The 27,057-nt window shown below is 42.7% G+C and overlaps 2 protein-coding genes across 2 annotated transcripts in view; both read left to right on the forward strand.

Moving 5' to 3' along the window:
* The first annotated feature begins 204 nt into the window (after window positions 1–204).
* Window positions 205–23,741, forward strand: LOC311099757 (growth hormone receptor-like). Its single transcript, XM_084140501.1, has 9 exons — window positions 205–639; window positions 4,485–4,577; window positions 8,174–8,315; window positions 8,551–8,720; window positions 18,007–18,185; window positions 21,371–21,515; window positions 21,628–21,718; window positions 21,842–21,911; window positions 22,031–23,741. Exons 2-9 carry the CDS (start codon window positions 4,487–4,489, stop codon window positions 22,934–22,936), a joined length of 1,794 nt encoding a protein of 597 aa, XP_083996627.1. The 5' UTR covers window positions 205–639; window positions 4,485–4,486; the 3' UTR covers window positions 22,937–23,741.
* A 669-nt stretch (window positions 23,742–24,410) lies between these two features.
* Window positions 24,411–27,057, forward strand: part of LOC311099682 (serine/threonine-protein kinase NIM1-like) — a 30,998-nt gene continuing 28,351 nt past the window's right edge. Inside the window, exons 1-3 of the mRNA XM_084140400.1 lie at window positions 24,411–24,508; window positions 24,802–24,906; window positions 25,014–25,355. The gene's annotated coding sequence lies outside the window, so the exon portion shown is untranslated. The remainder of the gene's footprint in view (window positions 24,509–24,801; window positions 24,907–25,013; window positions 25,356–27,057) is intronic.

Raw genomic sequence — 27,057 nt, forward strand, 5'->3', positions numbered from 1 at the left:
ACTTCTCAAATCGAACACTAGCCTAATCTGCGCAGCTCGGTTGTGTTGTCAACAAGGCAGCATGGTGCATCATCCAGAAACATAAATCTCTTATGTTTGAATTTTCAAACTAGTTTTCATTGGGGAGGCAGATAACGCGTTTTTATCAAAAGCAATCACTTTTGCATATGAAAACACAGAATCCTACTCATTACTCCACGTGATTAATTAGGTCTATATCACTCATGTTTCAGGCCCACATCCCTTTTGTTTCTAACCGACTTTGCCATAGGTTTTGAACTGGACACCTGGCTCACGAACGAATGCAATCTATTTTTACCCGGTGCAAGACATGCCTACCCGGGCCACATTAATCGAATCCCCTTAATGGCAGCACTAACGCAAGCAGAGCGCGCATCCGCAGATTGACAGAATTGATTCAAGGGGAAGAGTGTACAAGATAGAGAAAGCTATGCGTCTTGCTACAATATGTCATTTTTGGAATATGGTAACGTTTAAATGTTGAGTTTGGGGATTTTTTCTTCCAAGGCGTGACCGTTTTTGGTGGTGGTCTAGCAGATCGCAGCCCGTGGCTGAGACGAGTGTTCCGCTTGATCAAGCGTTGAAGAAAACAGCAGCGATTTACAACTTGCTTATATGGTGAGTAGACGCCAGCCTCTCGATTGCTCATTGCTAACTGGGCTAGTTCAGGATTTTGTCAAACTCCCCCCCGTTTGGGTTTTGCCATAACTTTACACAGCTGATTCAAATAACCAATTTATCATCAAGTTTTAATTTTTTGAATCGGCTGTTTAGTTCTAATGCAAAAAACAAAACGTATACCCGGGGGCCCCAGGACCGAGTTTGGGAAAATTTGGTCTAGTAGGCCTATCCTACTGTTATGATGATAGTATTTTGTTGTTCACGGTAGGCTATATACAATCTCTACTGCATATGTGCATGTTCGGTTAATTTAAAGCCGTATGGCTCAATTTCAAACCAATCTCTCAAAATGTAATTAGCCTATTAATTATTGGTCAATTGAATTATTCCAAAGTCTAAATAGAAACCCTGTAGGCCTATATGTAAAATGTGTGCCGAAAAGTAAATAGGCGAAGCAAGCCGCACATAAATTACTGAAATAAATCTAAACACACTAGCCTGGGTTAATTACAATATTTAAAATATTTGAAGTCACTTTGTATATATTTTTAAAAGTCACGTTTTGTATTCATAATTGTAGCCTACACCAAATGAAAGAAAATAACAGATATGGCGGCCTCATAAGAAGAGTTGACACTGCCAAAGTACATAATGAGTAATCACCTATTACACTGATGTCTTTATTTATATCCATTGATAAATGATAACCCTCTGAATCATTTTTGCATGCAGTACCTTCAACTCTTCAGATGGAGACTGAAACACATGACTGTCCTCATATAAAAAAAAAAATGTAATGTTTGTTGAATTATTAAGGTATCAACAATCTGTCTAAATGATAATTTGCCTGTGTATGTATTAAGGAAAAAATATATGCCATCTCAAACATACAAAAATATCAATACAATATGAATGTGTACATTTAAATCACCAAATTCCCACTGTGATTGACATAATTACTTTTCTACTGAAAGGTCTTAACCACTTTTGAACAGATGTTATTATCTGCCACCCTCTAGTGTAATTGTCCCTTGGGCCCTTTGCCAGACAGTTAAACAGAAATGAAGACAAAGTCATTGTTGTCATTACTGCTGGTGTTCATTGTGTACCCATTCTGTCTCCTGTGGGGATTCTAGATTGAGGAGACAGAGTGCAGCATGCAATGGCTCACACTGTCAGTTGATTAATACAGAAAATAAACACATCCAAATTTAAGTTTTCTGCTTATGGTCGGGAGTTATATTTACCATTGGTTCACACTACAGGTAATTGTGTGTAGTATGGATTAGGGCTCCTACAAAACAAAAAAACTTGCTGTGATTCAATGGGCAATACTCCGCGCAGTACTCCTTGCTTTTCCTTCTGAAACATTGTCTGCCCCATAATTAGCTAGGTTTCCAACCAATTGGCGACAGATTTTCATGCAAATATTCAAAAATCAGCAAAAACAAAATATGGGAATTTTCCCACCAGTGGTGTGTTTCTACCAAACGGACTTGTTGGGGATAAAAGTCTGTTCGTGATGTAGTGCAACGTCAGGGTTTTGGGTTCGATTCCCACAGGGGACCAGTATGGAAAAAGTACAAAAATGTATATACTCACACTGTTAAGTCGCTCTGGATAAGAGTGTCTGCTAAATTACAAAAAAACATGTTTTTTAATGGATAGGCATTTACAGTAGTAAAACATATGCCCTCTTGAGTTTCTACTTTAAATGCTGTTTGTAGAAAACAACAAGAAGACAACAACAAGAAGTGTCTTAGTACACCACACTTAAATATGTAGCTATTTAGACCATTGTTATTGTGGTGTTGGTGCCCCATTCTCCTTTCTTCAGCTATTCCTTCCCCACACCCCTCCCATATCCTCTCTCCCCCTCGATTTCTTCTCTGTTTTCCCAGATAATCTTTCAGTGAAAACAAACTCATACAAATCTGTTTGTCGTTAAGATTAACATCTCCCACTCTGCTGCAGTTTTTTAAAAACTGAAATGTTTTGGTTGGCATACAGCAATAGTGAAGATTGAAGAAAAATTAGAGGATTGTTGTTTGAGAAGAACGCCTATATTTTCCATAGAGAGGGGAAAACAACTGGAATCGGGCCAGGATGTAGGAGGGATTGATTTCACAGACAAGTGCTGGACACAACCCAGCCCAGAGTTGTTTGCTGCAGATCTTGAATGTCATGTTCAGCAGTGGACTGTTGACTTTGTCATGTTTCGTAATGCGACCGAACGGTCAAACTCAATACCCCCCAGGAAAACCAGGAATTGACTTTTTATTTTGGTGAATGTAGAAGACATCAAGGGAACTTTTGGCATACTAACTATATCCATACTATGACCAATAAGCATACTACATACTCAATTTACATCACAAATAGTAAGGTTAGTGCGGTTAGTATGAGTATTCGAACACAGCTATAGTTTGTGGCCTCCCGAGTGAGGTAGTGGTCAAAGGCACTGCATCGCAGTACTGAGGCGTCACTACAGACTGGGGTTCAAAGGGCGGCGCACAATTGGGCCAGCGTCGTCCGGTTTAGGGAAGGGTTTGGCCGGGGTGGGCTTTTCTTGGCTCATCGTGCTCTAGCGACTCCTTGTGGCTGGCCGGGCTGCAAGCTGACTTCAGTCGTCAGTTGAACAGTGTTTCCTCCTACACATTGGTGGGGCTGGCTTCCGGCTTAGGCGAGCAGGTGTTAAGAAGCAGCGTGGCTTGGCGGGTCATGTTTCGGACGACGCATGACTCGACCTTAGCCTCGCTCTCTCGAGCCCATTGGGGAGTTGCAGCGATGAGACAAGATCGTAACTACCAATTTGGATATCACAAAATAAAAAATAAAGACCTAGTTTGTATAATTTTGTATTCATTATTGTGTCATTTATATAACTTCTTCGGTAAGATCTACTCCTCTGTTTATGTTCAAATTTACTATCAGGCGGAATGCACCAGGAAAATGTAAACTTATTTTCTTTTTCGGATCTCCCTTGGAGTGTCCAGTTACTGTATACACTGAGTATTCCAAACATTAGGAACACCTTTTCCCTCAGAACAGCCTCATTTCGTTGTGGCATGGACTCTACAAGGTGTTCGAAAGCGTTCCACAGGGATGCTGGCCCATGTTGACTCCAATGCTTTCCACAGTTCTGTCAAGTTGGATGGATGTCATTTAGGTGGTGGACCATTCTTGATACACACGGTAAACAGTTGAGTGTGGAAAAACCCAGCCGTGTTGCAGTTCTTGACACAAACCAGTGTGCCTGGCATCTACTGCCATACCCTGTTCAAATGCACTTAAATATTTTGTCTTGCCCATTCACCCTCTGAATGGCACACATACACAATCCATGTCTCAATTGTCTCAAGGCTTAACCATTTTTTAACCTGTTTCCTCCCCTTCCTCCCCTGATTGAAGTGGATTTAACAAGTGACAGCAATAAGTGATCATAGCTTCACCTGGTCACTCTATGTAATTGAAAGAGCAGGTGTTCTTAATGTTTTTTATACTCAGTGTATAGTGGGAGAGCAGTCTGTTTCATGGAAGCTCAGAGTTCAAGTTTCAAGAATGTAACATAATATTCAGACGGGACAATGGGCTCAAATGCAGCGAATGATATGTTGAGACCTAGTAGAATAGATAAGCTACTATGAAAACATATACAAAACATAGGCAATGGTGGGGATCACAGTACCAGACTCTGGACTTATACTGTATGTTTCGGTGTACAGTTAAGTTTATGGGTTGTAAGCACACCCTACTTAATGACAGCGGGCCAGCTTTAGAGTGATGGTTCAGTGGGGTTAACGCTGTCAAATTACTCTAACTCTTCTCTCATGTTTTTCTAGGGATGAACAGCATGGCAACCTCCCACATTCTCTTCATCTGCCTTCTCCTCATCCTTGCAGTTGTATCGCAGGAGCCGCCCACTTCTGAACAAGGTACCTTTGATTAATGATGAACCAGACCAAACCAGAGGGGCTTTCCTTTCACTGGACAATCAATACAGACCAATCAGATTCCTAGAAGTCAAGTACTTCCTATGCATGTAGAATTCGTAGTTAGGACAGTCTTGTATGTACACTATGTAGTATTATATACATAGGGGGAGGGGATAACCGGGATGAAAGTAACACTTTTAGTTTTTTCCCTAATTACGCAGAGATCGATAGAGCTAGAGACACCATATTTTATGACAAACAACTTAATATATGTGTCCTCTACCATTAGCAACTGTAATTTCATCTCTAGGGTAAATGAGCTGAAATTAAATAGACCAAGACCAGAACTACTGCAATGTTACTTTTGTACCTGCCGGCAGGGCGAGAGTAACACAGCCTTGGGATGGAAGTAACAGCTTGTGAGAAGTGCACACTATCTGTCTTATCTCCATGTTTCTGGTTTGTAATGCTCATTACTTTCAACAAATGTGCTATCAGCCATAATTTCATGTGTCGATTTAAATATAGCTTATGTGAGAAGCTGATCCATCAAGTCAATTTTTAAGGCATATTTATGAAAACTCTATAATATGTTTTATGATAATGCAATGGCACTGTGTTTAGTGTATTTTACAGACTAATACAATCTGTTAGAACATGTTCTCAAAATAAGCATGCACGCATGGGCACATAGTGTTGCACGGGGCACGCTGCACATCGAGTACTTTCCAGGAACTGGATTCCCAGGAATTCTGGAGGGGGCAGTGTGGGAGCAGTGAGTGGTGCACTGTGGGGAACTGTTTAGATATTCAGAGGCCCCCTCTCAACAGACAGTGTTGAATGAACAAAGTTTGAGTGCAGGAAGTTTTATTCCTAGGTGGGTCAGGCCTTTATGATGAAGTCACACTTTCATCATAAGTCACACTTTCGTAAGTGTTTCTTCATATATACACGTTATATATTAGAACTCTTTAGCGCTGACTGATTGAATAGAGGCTTTCCCTCTACCGGGAGTCTGTTTTGTCTCAGATTTGTATAGGCTTTGACAGTGTTGCTTTGACAAAGTTCCTCTGTTTCCAGTAAGTGTTACTTCACTCTGTCAGAATGGGTGAAAGAATTTGAGATCCCAGAGAAAAATATACTTGACCATTTTTTTTCTGAGAATCAGCAGTACTCCTGCCAAAGAGATTATTGTCTGAGGGAAATGGATGGGCAGAGAACAAACAGTGCAAGAGGTGGGGACACAGACAGAAATAAACCTCCCAGTGCTTTAAAGCTGTTCAATTGAAGGGGAATATATTGGTTGCAGCTACTGCTTTAAAGTGTCCACATTTAAGTGTCCACATAAGTACAATATGTAACAGCTGTCCTTCACTTTACTCAAGCTTTCCTCTACCATAAGTGGAGAAAATGGCACATTGCACATGTAATTCGCTTTGATTTCTGGAACAGAACAGAACAGGTAAATGCTCGCTGTACATTTATTTTAGATGCATATTTATTTTTGGACACTATCTCATGAATTACTCTCTCACGTTAGAACTGAAAAGTCAAAACATTCATCATGACTTTAATCAAAGGGAAAGAGAGGGTTGTGTTTGTACAGCTGCTCGGTAATAATAGGGACGGAGGGAAGAAATGCGGAGGGTGACGAAGTGCGCTCTCCTGACAGCCAAGGCAGCTGATTGATGAAGCTTGAACACGTGACTCTCTAAATAACCACTGGCCTCCATGCTCTTCGGGAGGCCATTTATTAAATACTCCACGTTGCGCAAACATCACTCCAAATGAGGAGAAACAACATCAAGAGGTTGTTAAGGCAATAGCACCATCTCTTTCATTTGTATAATTGTGTATGTGTATATGGGATATGTCAGTGACGTACATAGGAGAGAGATAATAGTGAATTTGCCTCTATAAAGCATCCAGTTCTAGCACTCCTTGCATGTGTACTCTACACGGAATTCCATTAAAAGGTACATGTGCATTTAGAAGCCCCTTGATTAAAATAGCCATTTCCTCCCTCCGTCACTCCAATTATGCAGCAGCCAATCAAACACAACGCTCTCTTTCCTTTGATTAGTCATGATGAATGTTTTGACTTTTCAGTCCTAATGTGAGAGATGAGTAATTTACGAGATAAAGGAGGACGTTTTGTATCATTATACAAAACTCTGCACTTCAGGGATGTCAGGGTAAACAGGTTGTAATGGAAAAGAGTTCACCTCCAGCGACTGGAAATACTAGAATAACTGGAACTGAAAGTTATATTTTAGTTAGAGCTTCAACGTCCTGTTGGAGCCAGTGATATCTGCTGCGCATGTTTGCTTTTGTGAAAACTAGTGACCTGAACTTGGTCGACACTAAGCAAACAGCACTCACTCACGTACACATTCAAGAACATTCACAAGTACTCACATATATATTTACACGTGCACATTTACATTCAGAAAATATTGGGTAAGTCAAAATGGGGACTGGATATAGTAGTAGATGTAGAGTCTCAATTTCTGCACATCACACACACACCACTTATCCTGAATCCTAATCAGTCACAGGAAATGTACCTAGTATGAAACCCTTGAGCGTAGCCAAGTGTTGGATTGATTTTTTCTCTTAATTCAGAGTAAGTTCCTGGTAGGAAAGGATCTGGTAAACAGGTTATTTTTAACCTTTGCGCCCCTCCCCCACCTTGTTGAGCTGCTAACCAAGCAAGTGGTATGCATCACTCCTCAGAAGAGCCATACACCTTTTGAAGCTGCCTTCTCCCTAGGCGACAGGGCCATTCAATCTGCTGTTGTGGTGTCCCTCTCATCAGTGTTGATGTGGTAGACTGACAGCTCTTCTCAGTGTCATTATGGGATATGGTACTTAAGTGCCTCCTCAGGGCTGTGAACAGACCGGAGTGTTTACCTAAAGCTCCCCTCTCTCCGAGGACAACATTAGTATAATAATTGCACAGAGACCAGGACAGCACTTACCTGTCATAAACAAGATAGAATGATCATTTACCATTCCTACAGCTTATTTCTCGGTTCCTTTATTATCTCTAGGAGCAGAAGGTAACAAGATAGACAATATTACAGCGTTTCATGTGTAGTAGTAATTGACTTCTAAGAAAATCGTTCCAACTGAGCAATTTAATTGTCAGCTGTCATTTCCTTCAGAAACAGAAGATCTCTGAACAGTAATGTCCATTACTGTGAGTGGAGGTTTCACACCTTGTACTATGTAAGTGTAGTTCTGAGGACCGGTAACGGAGAGGATTTCCCTGAAAGTCCTGTGGGCAGTAAAGTCTGGCTGACAGATTTAGAGGTCTGCGGATACTTCCAGAAAATGCAGCTGTCCGCCCTGCGGCTATGCCACTCGGAGGAGTTATGTTAAGCTCTGTTTGTCTTACACATGAAGAGCAACTCAGCCCTGTAAATTATCTCTATAAACAGCAACGGGCATAGGTCAATTAGACTGGGTGTGTATAATTTTAGGATAATTAAAAATAGGCGCAAAGTTAATGTTTAAGTTAGAGGTTTGACTGCTGCAAGCCTTATAGACTGTCTGTGCTCACCTCGCTCTCTTTCTCACGCTCTCCCTCTCAGCCCTGCCCCAGATCCGCCCCCAGATCACTGGCTGTGTCTCCCATGACATGAACACGTTCCGCTGCAGATGGAATGTCGGAACATTCCAGAACCTCACAGAACCCAGAGACCTGCGGATGTTCTACTACATCAATAACAAGAAGTGAGAGAAAAAAGGTTCCCTAAGTAAGGGAGAGAAACATTCTGATGGCTGAAATGAAATAAAGAAGATATTTGTCCACTGATGAGAGCCAAATAAATGTTTCTTGTGAAATCATTTGTAGTTATAAACTGTATGTGAGTCTCCCCCTCTTACCTACATGTCAGGTGCATGATGTCAGTCTTTCCTGCAATTAGCACAGTATTAAAAACCCCATGTTGTCTCCCCATGCCTGCAGCATATCTCCCAAAGAGTGGAGTGAGTGTCCTAACTACATGGCTGACAGGATAGACGAGTGCTTCTTCAATGAAAGCTACACGAAGGTCTGGATGACCTACAGTGTCCAACTCCGCTCTGGAGATCAGGACAATCTCTATGACGAGGTCATCTTCACCGTGGAAGACATCGGTGAGCCTGGCCTCTGACCTCCTAAACCACAGTCACTCCTCCATTCATAGTTACCTATACAGTGCCTTCGGAAACTATTCACACCCCTTGACCTTTTCCACATTTTGTTGCGTTACAGCCTGAATTTAAAATGGATTAAATTTAGATTTTTTTTCCACTGGCTTACACGCAATAATACCCCATAATGTCAAAGTGGAATTGTGTTTTTCAACATTTCAAAACATTGATGAAAATTGAAAGCTGAAATGTCTTGAGTCAATAAGTATTTAGACACCTTTTATTATGGCAAGCCTAAATAAGTTCAGGAGTAAACATGTGCTTAACAAGTCACATAAGTTAAATGGACTCACGCTGTGTTCAATAATAGTGGTTAACATGATTTTTGAATGACTACCTCATCTCTGTACCCCACACATACATTTATCTGTAAGGTCCCTCAGCCGAGCAGTGAATTTCAAGCACAGATTCAAGCACAAAAACCAGGGAGGTTTTCCAATACCTCACAAATACTGGCACCTATTGGTAGGTGGGTCAGAATAAAAATAAAAAGCAGCCATTGAGTATCCCTTTGAGCATGATGAAGTTATGAATTACACTTTGGATGGTGTATCAATACACCCAGTCACTACAAAGATACAGGCGTCCTTCCTAACTCAGTTGCCGGAGAGGAAGGAAACCGCTCAATGATTCTACCATGAGGCCAATGGTGACTTTAAAACAGTTAGAGTTTAATGGCTGTGATAGGAGAAAACTGAGGATGGATCAACAACATTGTAGTTACTCCACAATGCTAACATAATTGACAGAGTGAAAAGAAGGAAGCCTGTACATAAAAATATTTCAAAACATTCATCCTGTTTGCAACAAGGCACAAAGTAATACTGCTAAAATGTGGCAATGCAATTAACTTTTTGTCCTGAATACAAAGTGTTATGTTTGGGGCAAATCCAATACAACACATTACTGAGTACCACTCTCCATATTTTAAAGTATAGTGGGGCTGCATCATGTTATGGGTAAGCTTGTAATAGTTAAGGACTGGGGAATTTTTCAGGATAAAAAATTAACGGAATGGAGCTAAGCACAGGCAGAATCCTAGATGAAAACCTGGTTCAGTCTGCTCTCCACCAGACACTGGGAGATTAATTCACCATTTAGGAGGACAATAACCTAAAACACAAGGACCAAATCTACACTGGAGTTGCTTACCAAGAAGACAGTGAATGTTCCTGAGTGGCAGAGTTACAGTTTTGAGTTAAATCTACTTGAAAATCTATGGCAAGACCTACAAATGGTTGTCTAGCAATGATCAACAACCAATTTGGCAGAGCTTGAAGAATTTTGAAAATAATAATGGGCTAATGTTGCACAATCCAGGTGTGGAATGTTCTTAGAGACCTACCCAGAAAGGCTCACATCTGTTATTGCTGCCAAAGGTGCTCCTACAAATTATTGACTTAGGGGTGTGAATACTTACAGTTGAAGTCGGAAGTTTACATACACTTGGAGTCATTAAAACTCATTTTTCAACCACTCCACACATTTATTGTTAACAAACTATAGTTTTGGCAAGTCAGTTAGGACATCTACTTTGTGCATGACACAAGTAATTTTTCCAACAATTGTTCACAGACCGATTATTTCACTTATAATTCACTGTATCACAATTCCAATGGGTCAGAAGTTTACAAACACTAAGTTGACTGTGCCTTTTAAACAACTTGGAAAATTCCAGAAAATGATGTCATGGCTTTAGAAGCTTCTGATAGGCTAATTGACATCATTTGAGTCAATTGGAGGTGTACCTGTGGATGTATTTCAAGGCCTACCTTCAAACTCAGTGCCTCTTTGCTTGACATCATGGGAAAATCAAAAGAAATCAGCCAAGACCTAAAAAAAAAAAAATGGTAGACCTCCACAAGTCTGGTTCATCATTGGGAGCAATTTCCAAACGCCTGAAGGTACCACGTTCATCTGTACAAACAATAGTACGTAAGTATAAACACCATGGGACCACGCAGCCGTCATACCGCTCAGGAAGGAGACGAGTTCTGTCTCCTAGAGATGAACGCGCTTTGGTGCGTAAAGTGCAAATCAATACCAGAACAAAAGCAAATAACCTTGTGAAGATGCTGGTGGAAACAGGTACAAAAGTATTTATATCCACAGTAAAACGAGTCCTATATCGACATAACCTGAAAGGCCGATCAGCAAGGAAGAAGCCACTAATCCAAAACCACCATAAAGAATCCAGACTACGGTTTGCAACTGCACATGGTGACAAAGATCGTACTCTTTGGAGAAATGTCCTCTGGTCTGATGAAACAAAAATAGAACTGTTTGGCCATAATGACAATTGTTACGTTTGGAGGAAAATTGGGGAGCTTGCAAGCCAAAGAACACCATTCCAACCGCAAAGCACGGGGGTGGCAGCATCATGCTGTGGGGGTGCTTTGCTGCAGGAGGGACTGGTGCACTTCACAAAATAGATGGCATCATGAGGAAGGAAAATTATGTGGATATATTGAAGCAACACCTCAAGACATCAGTCAGGAAGTTAAAGCTTGGTCGCAAATGGGTCTTCCAAATGGACAATGACCCCAAGCATACTTCCAAAGTTGTGGCAAAATGGCTTAAGGACAACAAAGTCAAGGTACTGGAGTGGCCATCACAAAGCCCTGACCTCAATCCTATAGAAAATGTGTGGGCAGAACTGAAAAAGCGTGTGCAAGCAAGGAGGCCTACAAACCTGACTCATTACACCAGCTCTGTCAGGAGGAATGGGCCAAAATTCACCCAACTTATTGTGGGAAGCTTGTGGAAGGCTACCCAAAATGTTTGACCCAAGTTAAACAATTTAAAGGCAATGCTACCAAATACTAATTGAGTGTATGTAAACTTCTGACCCACTGGGAATGTGATGAAAGAAATAAAAGCTGAAATAAATCATTCTCTCTATTATTATTCTGACATTTCACATTCTTAAAATACATTTACATTTACATTTAAGTCATTTAGCAGACGCTCTTATCCAGAGCGACTTACAAATTGGTGCATTCACCCTATAGCCAGTGGGTTAACCACTTTACAATTTTTTTTTTTTTTTGGGGGGGGGGCTAGAAGGATTACTTCATCCTATCCCAGGTATTCCTTAAAGAGGTGGGGTTTCAAATGTCTCCGGAAGGTGGTGAGTGACTCCGCTGTCCTGGCGTCGTGAGGAAGCTTGTTCCACCATTGGGGTGCCAGAGCAGCGAACAGTTTTGACTGGGCTGAGCGGGAACTATGCTTCCGCAGAGGAAGGGGAGCCAGCAGGCCAGAGGTGGATGAACGCAATGCCCTCGTTTAGGTGTAGGGACTGATCAGAGCCTGAAGGTACGGAGGTGCCGTTCCCCTCACTGCTCCATAGGCAAGCACCATGGTCTTGTAACGGATGCGAGCTTCAACTGGAAGCCAGTGGAGTGTGCGGAGGAGGGGGGTGACGTGAGAGAACTTGGGAAGGTTGAACACCAGACGGGCTGCGGCATTCTGGATGAGTTGTAGGGGTTTAATGGCACAGGCAGGGAGCCCAGCCAACAGCGAGTTGCAGTAATCCAGACGGGAGATGACAAGTGCCTGGATTAGGACCTGTGCCGCTTCCTGTGTAAGGCAGGGTCGTACTCTCCGAATGTTGTAGAGCATGAACCTGCAGGATCGGGTCACCGCCTTGATGTTAGCGGAGAACGACAGGGTGTTGTCCAGGGTCACGCCAAGGCTCTTCGCACTCTGGGAGGAGGACACAACGGAGTTGTCAACCGTGATGGCGAGATCATGGAACGGGCAGTCCTTCCCCGGGAGGAAGAGCAGCTCCGTCTTGCCAGGGTTCAGCTTGAGGTGGTGATCCGTCATCCATACTGATATGTCGGCCAGACATGCAGAGATGCGATTCGCCACCTGGTTATCAGAAGGGGGAAAGGAGAAGATTAGTTGTGTATCGTCAGCGTAGCAATGATAGGAGAGGCCATGTGAGGATATGACAGAGCCAAGTGACTTGGTGTATAGGGAGAAAAGGAGAGGGCCTAGAACTGAGCCCTGGGGGACACCAGTGGTGAGAGCACGTGGTGCGGAGACAGCTTCTCGCCACGCCACTTGGTAGGAGAGACCGGTCAGGTAGGACGCAATCCAGGAGTGAGCCGCGCCGGAGATGCCCAGCTCGGAGAGGGTGGAGAGGAGGATCTGATGGTTCACAGTATCAAAGGCAGCAGACAGGTCTAGAAGGACAAGAGCAGAGGAGAGAGAGTTAGCTTTAGCAGTGCGGAGAGCCTCCGTGACACAGAGAAGAGCAGTCTCAGTTGAATGACCAGTCCTGAAACCTGACTGGTTTGGATCAAGAAGGTCATTCTGAGAGAGATAGCAAGAGAGTTGGCTAAAGACGGCACGCTCAATAGTTTTGGAAAGAAAAGAAAGAAGGGATACTGGACTGTAGTTGTTGACATCAGTGGGATCGAGTGTTGGTTTTTTGAGAAGGGGTGCAACTCTCGCTCTCTTGAAGACGGAAGGGACATGGCCAGCGGTCAAGGATGAGTTGATCAGCGAGGTGAGGTAGGGGAGAAGGTCACCGGAGATGGTCTGGAGAAGAGAGGAGGGGATGGGGTCAAGCGGGCAGGTTGTTGGGCGGCCTGCAGTCACTAGTCGCAAGATTTTATCTGGAGAGAGAGGGGAGAAAGAAGTCAAAGCATAGGGTAGGGCAGTGTGAGCAGGACCAGCAGTGTCATTAGACTTAACAAACGAGGATCGGATGTCGTCAACCTTCTTTTCAAAGTGGTTGACGAAGTCATCCACAGAGAGGGAGGAGGGGGGGGGGGGGGATTCAGCAGTGAGGAGAATGTGGCAAAGAGCTTCCTAGGGTTAGAGGCAGATGCTTGGAATTTAGAGTGGTAGAAAGTGGCCTTAGCAGCAGAAACAGATGAAGAAAATGTAGAGAGGAGGGAGTGAAAAGATGCCAGGTCGGCAGGGAGTTTAGTTTTCTTCCATTTCCGCTCCGCTGCCCGGAGCTCTGTTCTGTGAGCTCGCAATGAGTCATCAAGCCACGGATTAGAGAGAGACAAAATAAAGTGGTGATCCTAACTGACCTATAACAGGGAATTTTTACTAGGATTAAATGTCAGGAATTGTGAAAAACTGAGTTTAAATGTATTTGTCTAAGGTGTATGTAAACTTCCGACTTCAACTGTACGTAAATTAGATATTTCTGTATTTTATTTTCAATACATTTGCAAAAAAATTCTAAAAACATGTTTTCACTTCGTCATTATGGGGTATTGTGTGTAGATGGGTGAGATAAAATATATATTTAATCCATTTTGAATTCAGACAGAAACACAACAAAATGTGGAATAAGTCCAGGGGTATGAATACTTTGAAGTCACTGTAGCTTCCCTACTGTCAGCTGACTGTCCCCTGTCTGCCTCCACACATCTCCCATATTACATTTACATTTTAGTCATTTAGCAGACGCTCTTATCCAGAGCGACTTACAGTTAGTGAGTGCATACATTTTCATATTATAAACCTTTATCACTTTATATATATATATATATATAATTCAATTCAGTATTTCAATCTCCAGTGATCACCAACCGGTCCATCGTGATCGACTGGTTGATCTCCAAGGCATTCCTAGTTGATCACCAAACATTTCTGTAAAAAACCAACGGTAAAGCCTTGCATTCCAATTTTTTTAATTCATTTTGGGCTGTTGGCTGTAGGTGCACTTGATTCAGCAGCCCTAGCGCCGGGAAGGCAAAGTCTTCTCTTGTTTAACCACTTCATATGTCTGAAGGTAGAACTCCGCCTACCCGGCAGGCCCAGAGAGCAAATCATATGTACCTTCTGAGATTTCAAAACGTTTAAAACTATGATTAGAGAGAGACAACGAATACAGCAAAGAGCTGCTGTTTTCACGAGTAAGTTAATGTTTAAGTTGTTATTCAGCACTGTCAACAACACTATGTAAAAAACAAATTACAAGCCAAAAATGCTTTTTTTTACTTCCACTGACGATACAACCAGCACTGCAGCTGCAATGAATGAGTATAGCAAGGTGTTCCGATAAGCTTGCGTTGTTATTATTAGCGGCTTCTCTTTTTTAATATCGAGGAATATTTAATTTTCTCTGGTCATAGGAGTAACAACATTAATTGGTGCATGAGGCAGAAATAATGCAGTGCAACTTGAATTCAGCCATCAGCTGGAAGACTGTGTCCCCTTTTCTCAGTGGAGGGAGAGACGGTGAGTCGGGTGAGAGGCAGACTCACCGCTGCTACCTCTCCCTCCCTCCCCTCAGACTGACCATCAGATGCAGGCCATCAGTCCACTAAAACAACAGAAAAGCAAATGTATTATGCTCACTCAGCTGTGCCTCAAAAGTAATACAACAAATTATCTATTACAAGTGTGATCATATACCCTTTTATATCATTTCAAATGTCTGAGAACAACAAGATTGGCAGGGCAATTCAAGCATAGCCAATATGCAGTGATAATGCCTACTGCACAAACCTCATTGCTAGAGAACTATATTTAATTGGTTAAGGTTGCATAGGCTTAATAAAATGTTTAAGTCATGTTTTAAAAAATCTGCGCAGTAGATCTTGGCTTGCATTTTGACTCAAAGTGATCTTGACTCAGAAAAGGTTGGTGACTACTGATCTACGCTAATTGAAGTATATTTAACAAGTGACATCAATGAGGGATCATGGCTTTCATCTGGATTCCCCTTGATTCCTATGTCATGGAAAGTTTTCTATACTGTGTGTGTGTTTGTGTGTGTGTTTGTGTGTGTGTGTATACAAACGTATGTGGACACCCCTTCAAATTAGTGGATTTGGCTATTTCAGACACACCCGTTACTGACAGGTGTATACATTCGATCACACAGCCTTGCAATCTCCATAGACAAACATTGGCAGTAGAATGGCCTTACTGAAGAGCTCAGTGACTTTCAACGTGGCACCGTCATAGGATGCCACCTTTCCAACAAGTCAGTTCGTCAAATTTCTGCCCTGCTAGAGCTGCCCCGGTCAACTGTAAGTGCTGTGCTGTTATTGTGAAGTGGAAACATCTAGGAGCAACAATGGCTCAGCCGCGATGTGGTAGGCCACACAAGCTCATAGAACGGGACCGGCGAATGCTGAATTGCGTAGCGCGTAAAAATTGTCTGTCCTCGGTTACAACACTCGCTACCTAGTTCCAACCTGCCTCTGGAAGCAACGTCAGCACAAGAACTGTTCGTCGGGAGCTTAGTGAAATGGGTTTCCGTGGCCGAGCAGCCTCATAGAAGCCTAAAATCACCATGCGTAATCCCAAGCGTCGGCTGAAGTGGTGTAAAGCTCGCCGCCATTGGACTCTGGAGCAGTGGAAACACATTCTCTGGAGTGATGAATCACGCTTCACCATCTGGCAGTCCAACAGACAAATCTGGGTTTGGCGGATGCCAGGGGAACGCTACCTGCCCGAATGCATAGTGTCAACTGTAAAGTTTGGTGGAGGAGGAATAATGGTCTGGGGCTGTTTTTCATGGTTCAGGCCAGGCCCCTTAGTTCCAGTGAATGGAAATATTAACGCTACAGCATACAATGACATTCTAGATGATTCTGTGCTTCCAAATTTGTTTCAACAGTTTGGGGTAGGCCCTTTCCTGTTTCAGCATGACAATGCCCCAACATCAGTGCCGACCTCACTAATGCCCTTGTGGCTGAATGGAAGCAAGTCACCGCAGCAATGTTCCAACATCTAGTGGAACGCCTTCCCAGAAGAGTGGAGGCTGTTATAGCAGCAAACGGAGACCAAATTCATATTAATGCCCATGATTTTGGAATGAGATGTTCGACGAGCAGGTGTCCACATACTTTTGGTCATGTACTGTGTGTGTGTGTGTGTGCCCCTTCGGAAAGTATTCAGACCCCTTGACTTTTTCCACATTTTGTAACGTTACAGCCTTATTCTAAAATTGATTAAATAAATAAAAATCCTCATTAATCTACACTCAATACCCCATAATGACAAAGCAAAAACAGTTTTTTTGAAATTTTTGCATAATAAATAGAAATACCTTATTTACATAAGTATTCAGACCCTTTGCTATGAGACTCGAAATTGAGCTCAGGTGCATCCTGTTTCCGTTGATCATCCTTGATGTTTCTACAACTTGATTGGAGTCAACCTGTGGTAAATCCAATTGATTGGACATGATTTAGAAAGGCACATACCTGTCTATATAAGGTCCCACAGTTGACAGTGCATGTCAGAGTAAAAACCAAGCCATGAGGATGAAGGAATTGTCTGTAGAGCTCAGAGACAAGATTGTGTCAAGGCACAGATCTGGGGAAGGGTACCAAAACATTTATGTAGCATTGAAGGTCCCTAAGAACACAGTGGCCTACATAATTCGTAAATGGAAGAAGTTTGGAACCAACAAGGCTCTTCCAAGAGCTGGCCGCCCGGCCAAACTGAACAATCGGGGGAGAAGGGCCTTGGTCAGGGAGGTGACCAAGAACACAATGATCACTCTGACAGAGCTCTAGAGTTTCTCTGTGGAGATGGGAGAAACTAGCAGAAGGACAACCATCTCTGCAGCACTCCACCAATCAGGCCTTTATGGTAAAGTGGCCAGACGGAAGCCACTCCTCAGTAAAAGGCACATGACAGCCCACTTGGAGTTTGCCAAAAGGCACCTGAAGACTCTTAGACCATGGGGAAACAAGATTCTCTGGTCTGATGAAACCAAGATTGAACTCTTTGGCCAGAATGCCAAGCGTCACTTCTGGAGGAAACCTGGCACCATCATGCTGCCATCACCATGAGAGGATCTGCAGAGAAGAATGGGAGAAACTTCCCAAATACAGGTGTGCCAAGCTTGTAGCGACATACCCAAGAAGACTTGATGCTGTAATCGCTGCCAAAGATGCTTCAACATAGTACTGAGTAAAGGGTCTGAATACTTATGTAAATGTCATATTTCCGTTTTTTATTTGTAATACATTTGCTCAAAACAAGTTTACTTTTTGCTTTGTCCTTATGGGGTATTGTGTATAGATTGATGAGGGGAAAAAATATTTAATCAATTTTAGAATAAGGCTGTAACGTAACAATATGTGGAAAAAGTAAAGGGTTCTGATTACTTTCCGAGGGCACTGTACATACAGTATATAGCCTATTGTATAGCCTAGTTGTGTAGATGTATTGAATTTTGTATGTGCCATTCAGCATTTCACGATGTAAACCTAATTTAGTTTTAAATGTGTTCCAGTGGAACCAGACCCTCCAATAGCTCTGAACTGGACCCTGCTGAATGTGGGTCTAACCGGGAGCCACTTTGACATCATGGTGAGCTGGGAGCCGCCACACTCTGCAGACGTGTCCATGGGCTGGATGACGCTACAGTACGAGGTGCAGTACCGTGAGGTCAACTCAACAAGGTGGAGGATGGTGAGTCTACACCCTACAACAGGGGAAAACTCCCAGCCCTGGACCTTATGCATAGGGCTGGGTCTGTAGTTTTTCCTGACTCCGTGATTAGACCAGGAATAACCACTGGACCCACCTATAATGACTAATAGAGTCATTGAATTGAATGCTGGTCACCTCATATTCTGTTTATATACTGTTGTTTACTCACTGTGTATGTATATCCTGTATTCTCCACATACAGTGGGGAGAACAAGTATTTGATACACCGCCGATTTTGCAGGTTTTCCTACTTACAAAGCATGTAGAGGTCTGTCATTTTTATCATAGGTACACTTCAACTGTGAGAGACGGAATCTAAAATAAAAATCCAGAAAATCACATTGTATGATTTTTAAATTAAATTTAAAGGCAATGCTACCAAATACTAATTGAGTGTATGTAAACTTCTGACCCACTGGGAATGTGATGAAAGAAATAAAAGCTGAAATACAGTGGGGAAAAAAAGTTTTTAGTCAGCCACCAATTGTGCAAGGTCTCCCACTTAAAAAGATGAGAGAGGCCTGTAATTTTCATCATAGGTACACGTCAACTATGACAGACAAATTGAGAAAAAATATTCCAGAAAATCACATTGTAGAATTTTTATGAATTTATTTGCAAATTATGGTGGAAAATAAGTATTTGGCCACCTACAAACAAGCAAGATTTCTGGCTCTCACAGACCTGTAACTTCTTCTTTAAGAGGCTCCTCTGTCCTCCACTCGTTACCTGTATTAATGGCACCTGTTTGAACTTGTTATCAGTATAAAAGACACCTGTCCACAACCTCAAACAGTCACACTCCAAACTCCACTATGGCCAAGACCAAAGAGCTGTCAAAGGACACCAGAAACAAAATTGTAGACCTGCACCAGGCTGGGAAGACTGAATCTGCAATAGGGAAGCAGCTTGGTTTGAAGAAATCAACTGTGGGAGCAATTATTATGAAATGGAAGACATACAAGACCACTGATAATCTCCCTTGATCTGGGGCTCCACGCAAGATCTCACCCCGTGGGGTCAAAATGATCACAAGAACTGTGAGCAAAAATCCCAGTACCACACGGGGGGACCTAGTGAATGACCTGCAGAGAGCTGGGACCAAAGTAACAAAGCCTACCATCAGTAACACACTACGCCGCCAGGGACTCAAATCCTGCAGTGGCAGACGTGTCCCCCTGCTTAAGCCAGTACATGTCCAGGCCCGTCTGAAGATTGCTAGAGTGCATTTGGATGATCCAGAAGAGGATTGGGAGAATGTCATATGATCAGATGAAACCAAAATAGAACTTTTTGGTAAAAACTCAACTTGTCGTGTTTGGAGGACAAAGAATGCTGAGTTGCATCCAAACAACACCATACCTACTGTGAAGCATGGGGGTGGAAACATCATGCTTTGGGGCTGTTTTTCTGCAAAGGGACCAGGACGACTGATCCCTGTAAAGGAAATAATGAATGGGGCCATGTATCGTGAGATTTTGAGTGAAAACCTCCTTCCATCAGCAAGGGCATTGAAGATGAAACGTGGCTGGGTCTTTCAGCATGACAATGATTCCAAACACACCGCCCGGGCAACGAAGGAGTGGCTTCGTAAGAAGCATTTCAAGGTCCTGGAGTGGCCTAGCCAGTCTCCAGATCTCAACCCCATAGAAAATCTTTGGAGGGAGTTGAAAGTCCATGTTGCCCAGCGACAGCCCCAAAACATCACTGCTCTAGAGGAGATCTGCATGGAGGAATGGGCCAAAATACCAGCAACAGTTTGTGAAAACCTTGTGAAGACTTACAGAAAACGTTTGACCTGTGTCATTGCCAACAAAGGGTATATGACAAAGTATTGAGTAACTTTTGTTATTGACCAAATACTTATTTTCCACCATAATTTGCTAATAAATTCATTAAAAATCCTACAATGTGATTTTCTGGAATTTTTTTTCTCATTTTGTCTGTCATAGTTGACGTGTACCTATGATGAAAATTACAGGCCTCTCTCATCTTTTTAAGTGGGAGAACTTGCACAATTGGTGGCTGACTAAATACTTTTTTTCCCCACTGTAAATCATTCTCTCTACTATTATTCTGACATTTCACATTCTTAAAATAAAGTGGTGATCCTAACTGACCTAAGACAGGGAATTTTTACTAGGATTAAATGTCAGGAATTGTGAAAAACTGAGTTTAAATGTATTTAGCTAAGGTGTATGTAAACTTCCGACTTCAACTGTACATATTAACATTTGTGGCAATGAAAAATGTCCATTGGGGTGGGGGCACGGGAAATGTCGATAGGGGGAGTAGCAGGAGAGGAGGGGGGAGCAGTTAGCTGACTAGTGGTGGCTATTCAGTATGATACATTTGCGAGACATTCTACTGCACTGGATATAGTAATACAAGCATTTCACTGCACCTGCCATAACACCTGCAAATCTGTGTATGCGACCAATGAACTTTGATTTGATAACCCTTCCATGAGGCCTCTATTTGAATCTTTCGGTCAAACTGTTGCAGATCCCACTATTGTGTCATTTCAGAATCTTTACATAGGCAATAAAGATTAAGGGCTCTATTCAATCCGTATCGAGGAAGTTCAGCGTTACAGAGTGCTTTAAATTCCCGTGTTAGCGGAGACTGCATTCACGGTAAACGGTGCATATTGTCAGCTCAATCGTAAATTACCTTTACATTTCTATCACGCAATCTGTAACGCTTCAGTGATACAGATTGAATAGTGCCCTAAATGTAGTGTTCAGTGCTCATATAAACCTTCATCTGGACAGACCTGCTGAGACTGCAGTCCAGGTAATTTTGACATGACCAAGTTTTACTGCATTATTTTAAGTACCCTGTAATCAAAAGTCTTATGCCTCCTTCGCCCACGTTGTAATTTAGAACAAACAGCCTCTTTCCAACTCTGCCCTCTAATTCTCCCTCTTACACATCATCTCCCTCCATGCAAGGGAACATGAGTCTAATTTTGGGGGTAATCTACCAAAGTGACATACCAAGGCTGCTTTCATTGATTCAGGTCCTTATATGGATTAAACCTGCAGGTGTAAATTGTCTTGTCCTGTTGTGTTGGTGATATTCGTAAGTTGTGTCTCACCTGTTGTGTGGGTGATATTCACCAACTAACTGGTGTGAAACCTCTGTTTTGACTGCACCCCCAGGTGGACCTTGAGAAGGGGATGCAGCGATCGCTATACGGGCTGCGCACCAACACAGATCATGAGGTCAGGGTGAGGTGCAAGACGCTGGCATCCAGTAACTTTGGGGAATTCAGCGACTCCATAGTCATACACATCCCCACTAAAGGTACTGACATGTATAGTTTTTATATACTGTCATATAACATGTAACATGTTATAACATGGATGATGTCTCTGTTTTGAATCATATTAATTGCCTTCTATATATTTGTGCTCAGAGTCCAGATTTCCAGTTACTGTCCTGCTCGTCTTTGCTGCCTTGGGTTTAGCAGTCATCCTAATGCTGGTCATCTATTCCCAGCAACAGAAGTAAGAGACTTACTTTTACCTTTTACTCTGTCTTAAAATAATATGTTCAACCTCTTCAGCTAAATATAAAGTCTCATGCAACATGTTTGCCTGTTAATAACTATTCCTCTTTCTTTCTTCAAGGTTGATGATGATTCTCCTGCCTCCAATTCCTGGTCCCAAAATCAAAGGAATTGACCCAGAGCTCTTCAAGGTATTAACTTGACACAATTTAAAAAAGCGGGGAGACAATATGAAGTACCAGAAAGGTTGTAATAAATGTATGTTGCCCCTTTAAACTAACTCTGAGGTATTATCTGTCGTTGACCATAGAAAGGTAAGTTGGCTGAGCTGACCTCCATCCTGGGCGGCCACCCTGACCTGAGGCCAGAGCTGTACTGTGAAGACCCCTGGGTGGAGTTCATCGAGCTGGACATGGAGGAGCCCAACGACAGGCTGACTGAGCTGGACACCCAGTGCTTGATGGACTGCTCGCCCTCCTCAGACTGTCCCCCTCTCACCATTGGCTTCGGAGATGACGACTCGGGCCGGGCCAGCTGCTGTGACCCTGATCTGCCTGAACCAGAGTCCTTCCCCTTCCACCACCCCCTCTCCAACACCAGCACCAGCCTGGAGTCCTTTGGCCTGGCCAGCACTGAGGCCAGCTCCCCAGTCCAGACCCCCACCACTGGGAAGACTCTCTGGGCTGTCCCTGGCAGAGAGGACGTCTACACCCAGGTGAGCGAGGTGAGACCCACTGGCGAAGTGCTGCTGATGCCTGAGGAGCAGAGCAAGGTGAAGAAGGATGCAGAGGAGAAGGCTGAGAAGGGAAAGGAGAAAGAGAAGCAGAGGAAGGAGTTTCAGCTGCTGGTGGTGAATGGGGGAGGTTACACCTCAGAGTTAGACGCTGGGAAGATGAGTGCCAGACTCCCCACTGGGAGAGGCAGCCAGCCTGCTCCAACAGAGGACAGTAGTCTTGCGCAGGGACAGCCCTTCCGGGAGTACCAGAGCCCGTACTTTGAGGCTGAAATGCCCCCCATTCCACCTGCCTCTCCTGTTTCCCCACTGCCCCCTGTCTCTGCCTACACAATGGTGGAGGGAGTGGACAGGCAGAACAGCCTCCTTCTGAAGCCCAGCCCCCCACCTGCACCACAGCCAGTCCTAACCAAGCTGCCCCTGCCCACACCTACACCAGAGGGGTACCTGACCCCTGACCTACTGGGCAACATTACACCATAACTCAGAGGTGTAGAGACTATGCTATTGCACACAGATCAGAGGTGGCATGGGAATTCAGTGCCTGAGTGACTAGAAATCAAAGAATAGAGTGCCAAATGTCATACCTCCAAAAATGAGGGTGGTTCCCCTGCCTGCCCCACCTCTTCTCATTCCTTCTCCCAACATGACAGCTACAGACATTTTGAGATTTGGTAAGAAGGATGGGGAGGTCAGGAGAGGGGTCTGTTCTTCAAGGTCTGAACTGATGTGCCACACCTGTCTGCCAACACCTTAACTGAGCAAACAAAGGAAATAGAAGGTCAAGAAGGGATTATGGTCTCTCACAGGAGCTGGCCGTATGAAACTCTTAACATATTACTAATATTTTTGAAGAACATTACCTACAAGTGACTTTAAATGCCAGCACAAGGGACAGATACTTAACTTACAGTGGTGTTGTTGATAATGTTGTTCACAATAATCCCAATAATTGTTTCTTACAACTGAAAAGTATTTACAGATCTGAATATTGTCAAAAGGGAAGCGTTTGGTGACCACCATCTGTGTTCTGCTGATTGACTGTGGCTTCTCAACCAGTCTAGAAGAGTAGGTAGTTGTGCTTACTGAATGTTTGCTGCTGTTTTTGCAGATATACACAAATGTGTTTTATCAAAAACTATATATTTTTTCTGCTTACTATGATGTACTGCTTACAAAAAGGGGACTATCAAATGAGTGTCAGATTATCCTTCTGGGGAACTGTAAATGGTAATGGTTCTTTATTGTACAGCTAAAATGTTATAAATAAACATATTTCACATTTAAACTGTACTGATTCCATTAATTTGATTTAGTACTGATGCTTTGAGTTGTAGCCATTGGACTAGGCTCCATTTGATTTCACAGCTTCAACAAATACGCACACCGATCGATTGGTGGACATCTTCTGAGTGCAGCACCTGCAACACTGACCACATGGCACGCGCAGAAAATAGTTCCCACCATCGCTTAAAACTGATGTACAATATAAACTTGCTAGGTAGCTTAGCATATTGGAGAATAAAATACTGTTCTCTCCTTTCTGAACTGTCCCATTTTGAAGCTAGAGATTAAGTTTACAGCAGTCAGTCTGGACAAGTTTATTGATAATTTACCTCATCTGGAACCGGTAACTTTAACATGAAGCAGGAGGACCTAGCTAGTTCATCAGTTAACTTAGCTAGCTATTAATTAGCTAGCCAGTAACTAAGAAGGCTAACATTAGCTAACTAACTGTTAAGATAGCCTGGTCATAGTAGGCTATGTTGAACTCACCTTATTTTAATCCTGTCATGAAAGTGGCATGCAGCAGTGACAACAGTTCCCTGACTTTGCCTGAGGATTTCAATGTATAGGCACACCCATACCATTTACTACTTTAATAAATTCTGCATGGAAGCTGTTTTAAAACCCTGTGGTATATTTATTTATCCCTTTAATTTTTTTAAAGAAAACTACAGAGCTCAAGAGTAAAAACAACATATTGGAGATCAAGCTGATGAGACCAAGAGTTCTGAAATGTTCTTCAGACCAAAGAGAAGTGCTTGACAGAGGGTGAGGATTCATATGCATTCAAACTTTTTCATCTGTGATCCGTAGCATTTAAATGGATTTTAAAGTAGCCACACATCAGGATTGTGTTATCTTTAGTGATGGATAGAGCTTTGGTCTGGTGTGAATAGCCAACAAAGTGACCAATACTAGAAATGTGGGTATTTACATTAGTACTTCCAATCAAGCATGAAAATAAATGTATTGGAGTTGTCCTTCTCAAAGTAAGGTAAATAGGCCTCAATGATAAATCGCTTTAAAAAAAAACTATATTTAAAGTCTGTGTCTCCCTCTAGGTGGTCCTGTAATGTAACATTAGTCCACCTGAAGATGTCGTCCTGCAGAGAGAGATGGGATGCTGAGGAAGGTGAGGGGACTACAGCAGCAGTGGGACCTCACAGGTAATAGTCTCTCCTCTTTGAGATACGGTACTTTATCTATAGTCTAATTCTAAACTGTTTTGAAACGGTTGGAATAAAATGAAATGGTAATAAACACTATCTTACAGAGGAGAATTATAAGTTGAGAAACAGTGTGTCAGATCTGAAAAGGCAATGTGAGAGGACAGTAGAGGTGAGGGCAGAAGGATGAAATTAACTGAATCTAAATATTGCATTCTTGCATAATTAAATAATTTGGATTCCAAATTGAAGTGACAAACAGAGAAACAAAATGTGTTGCCATTGCTTCCCCCTTGTGGCCGGGTGTGGTAAGGAGCGGGAGGCTGAGGTTCAGAGGCTGGTGGCAGATATGAGAGCTGTGGGAGAGAGACACTAGAGGGAGCTGGAGACTGTGAGAGAGCAGCGCAGTAGAGAGGTGGAGGGCGCTCACAGAGAAACACAGAGCAAACGTAAGCACACATTACACAAAACACTCTGAGTGACTGGCAGTGATCCTCATTCCTGCTCATGGAGAGCTGCAGTGTTGCATGTTTGTATCCCAGCATAGTGCAACCACACCTGATTAAACTTATACTCAACACACCTTGATAAGCTGAAGCATGTGTTTCACTGCTGAGCTGGGACAAAACAGAATTGCAGCTCTCTGGGGGTAGTTTTAGTTGACTGTGTTTTGTGGATATTGTGTATATTTATGTTTGTCTGTGCTAAATGTGCTGTGCTGTGTTTTATATTGTATTTAATTTTGTATGTATTTTATGAAATTGTATATGCAGGGCTCCCTCGTAAAAGAGACACTGGTCTCAATGGTGACTCCCTGATACATTGAGAATCACTGGGCTGTGGTTTTCCGTCTCTGAAACAGAATTACCTACAACAAAATGCCACACATAAAACAAAATATATATTTAGAGTTCCCTGTTTGCCTTATGTTGTGTTTTTTTGTGTGCAGTTGAGGCTAAAGATGCAGAGCAGAACAGAAAGGGGTCAGATATGGAGGAGATGAGAAGGAGAAAGAGGGACCAGGAGAGAGAGAGGCAGAATGAAATATTTAAGTTACAAATGGAGGGATACAGACTGGCAGTACAGTGCTAAGGAATTATGTCTAACTTGATTTAGATTCACAGATGAGCAAATAGGCCTGTATTTGTAACAGGTTTTATAGTAATAGGCAAATCTACTCCATGTAAAGATGATTGCTATTTTAGTCATCTGATACATATAGTAGGTAGGCCAGCTTGCAGTCACAATAATTAACTTCTGTTTTCTAATGGCAGGATAGTGCAAAGGTACAACAATGATAACATTCAGCTAGCAGGCTATACGCTACATCGACAGGACAGAACGGCAGACTCTGGTAAGACAAGGGGTGGCGGTCTCTGTATATTTGTAAACAACAGCTGGTGCACAAAATCAAATACTAAGGAAGTCTCGAGGTTTTGCTCGCCTGAGGTAGAGTATCTTATGATAAGCTGTAGACCACACTATTTACCAAGAGAGTTTTCATCTATATTTTTCATAGCTGTCTATTTACCACCACAAACCAATGCTGGCATTAAGATTGCACTGAATGAGTTGTACAAGGCCATTAATCAACAGGAAAACGCTCATCCAGATGCAGCGCTCCTAGTAGCCGGGGACTTTAATGCAGGGAAACTTAAATCCGTTCTACCTAATTTCTACCAGCATGTTAAATGTGCAACCAGAGGGAAAAAAACTCTAGACCACCTTTACTCCACACACAGAGACGCCTACAAAGCTCTCCCTCGCCCTCCATTTGGCAAATCTGACCATAACTCTATCCTCCTGATTCCTGCTTATAAGCAAAAACTGAAGCAGGAAGCACCAGTGATTCGGTTAATAAAAAAGTGGTCAGATGACGCAGATGCTAAGCTACAGGACTGTTTTGCTAGCACAGACTGGAACATGTTCCGGGATTCTTCAGACAGCATTGAGGAGTACACCACATCAGTCACTGGCTTCATCAATAAGTGCATCGATGATGTCGTCCCCACAGTGACCGTACGTACATACCCCAACCAGAAGCCATGGATTACAGGAAACATCCGCACTGAGCTAAAGGGTAGAGCTGCCGCTTTCAAGGAACGGGACTCTAACCCGGACGTTTATAAGAAATCCCGCTATGACCTCCGA

Source organism: Coregonus lavaretus (genome assembly GCF_964263955.1).
Source record: "Coregonus lavaretus genome assembly, chromosome: 24".
Lineage (NCBI taxonomy): Eukaryota > Metazoa > Chordata > Actinopteri > Salmoniformes > Salmonidae > Coregonus > Coregonus lavaretus.